Source organism: Charadrius vociferus, unplaced genomic scaffold (genome assembly GCF_000708025.1).
Source record: "Charadrius vociferus isolate BGI_N301 unplaced genomic scaffold, ASM70802v2 scaffold943, whole genome shotgun sequence".
NCBI classification, from domain to species: domain Eukaryota; kingdom Metazoa; phylum Chordata; class Aves; order Charadriiformes; family Charadriidae; genus Charadrius; species Charadrius vociferus.
This window is the reverse complement of record NW_009647504.1, coordinates 158314-159506: the sequence shown is the minus strand read 5'-3', so window position 1 is coordinate 159506 and position 1193 is coordinate 158314. Positions and strand designations below refer to the sequence as shown.

The window sequence follows — 1193 nt, the reverse complement described above, 5'->3', positions numbered from 1 at the left end:
TTTTTTTTTTTTCCCCCCCCGTGTGTGTGTTGTTTTTTTTGCTTTTTTTTTTTTTCTCAACCCCTCAAGAGCCAAAAAAAAAAAAAAATAAGGACAGAACCGGCAAAAAGCCACCAAAAAGAAAAAAAAATATCCTTCTTACAGAAACCTTCATTTTCAGGAGGAACCTGCAGAAGAAAATTCCTTTATTATTTTTGCCCCGCGTCACCCGGGTTTGCCTTTGCATTTCCCCCCGCCATGCCACATTTTAAGGCGAAATTCACCCTTTTGTTAGCATTTGAAGAAAAAACGCCAAAATAGGTTGGGTTTGGGGTTTTCTTTTTGCAGAGCCGCCCTCCCCCATGGCTCCTTTTGGGGTAGAACTCCGCTATTTTCCCACGTCAGTGGATGATATCAACTTTCCAGCAACAATATTGAATTCCCTTCCACCCAGGTCAATCTTGGCGGGGCGTTGCCGTTCAATTTTGGGTGAAAAGCTGCATTTTTTCTTAAACCCATTTTTTTCAAACCCATTTTTTCCTGACTCGGTGCCAAAACGCCCTGGGAAAGTCTCGCTCCCGACAGCCTTTGCCCCAACTGGGGTGTCCAGTCTCAGCCCTTATGGACGAGGTTTCCAGATTCGACGGATTTTTAGCACATAAATTAAAAGGTTTTGGGGGGGATTTCCTCCCTTTTCCAGAAAGTTGCATCCGGAGTCACCAAATGACCGCAGCATCGGGGCCAAAATGAGGAGGTTTGGGCAATCCGGTGGGTCACTAGCGCAAAATCCTCCTCAGATGTGACCCGAAGCAAAATTCGCGCTCGCCGGTTTTGGGTTTTTTTTTCCCCCGTGTGCTGATATTTATGCCTGTGAATCACCTTTTTGGGGAAAAAAAAAAAAAAAAAAAAAAAAACCCAAAAAGCATCAGTCCTGGGGTTGTTTGGGGTTTTGTTTTTGGGTTTTTTTGCACCAAGAAATCCATGTGACGGACGCGGTGGCCCACGGTGAAAACCCGCTGTCGCCCCACAGCATCCGAGCATCGTCTGGGGAAAACAGCTTCCCCTAAAAACGCTTTTTCTTACCAAAAACCAAGGGGGGAAAGGGGGAAATAAGAATAAAACCTGAAAAAAAAAATAATCTGGCCACAATATGTGCCTTGTAAACATGTGTCCTTCACTTCCACGTGCCGACGTGGTAGTCCCCGCGCTCCCGT

General features: G+C 45.5%; 1 protein-coding gene across 1 annotated transcript in view; it reads left to right on the top strand.

The window, feature by feature from the left end:
* FEZ1 (fasciculation and elongation protein zeta 1 (zygin I)) overlaps positions 1 to 1046 on the top strand; it is a 30873-nt gene extending 29827 nt beyond the window's left edge. Inside the window, exon 8 of the mRNA XM_009880759.1 lies at positions 955 to 1046. Coding sequence (XP_009879061.1) covers positions 955 to 1046 — 92 coding nt within the window. The remainder of the gene's footprint in view (positions 1 to 954) is intronic.
* Positions 1047 to 1193: the final 147 nt, after the last annotated feature.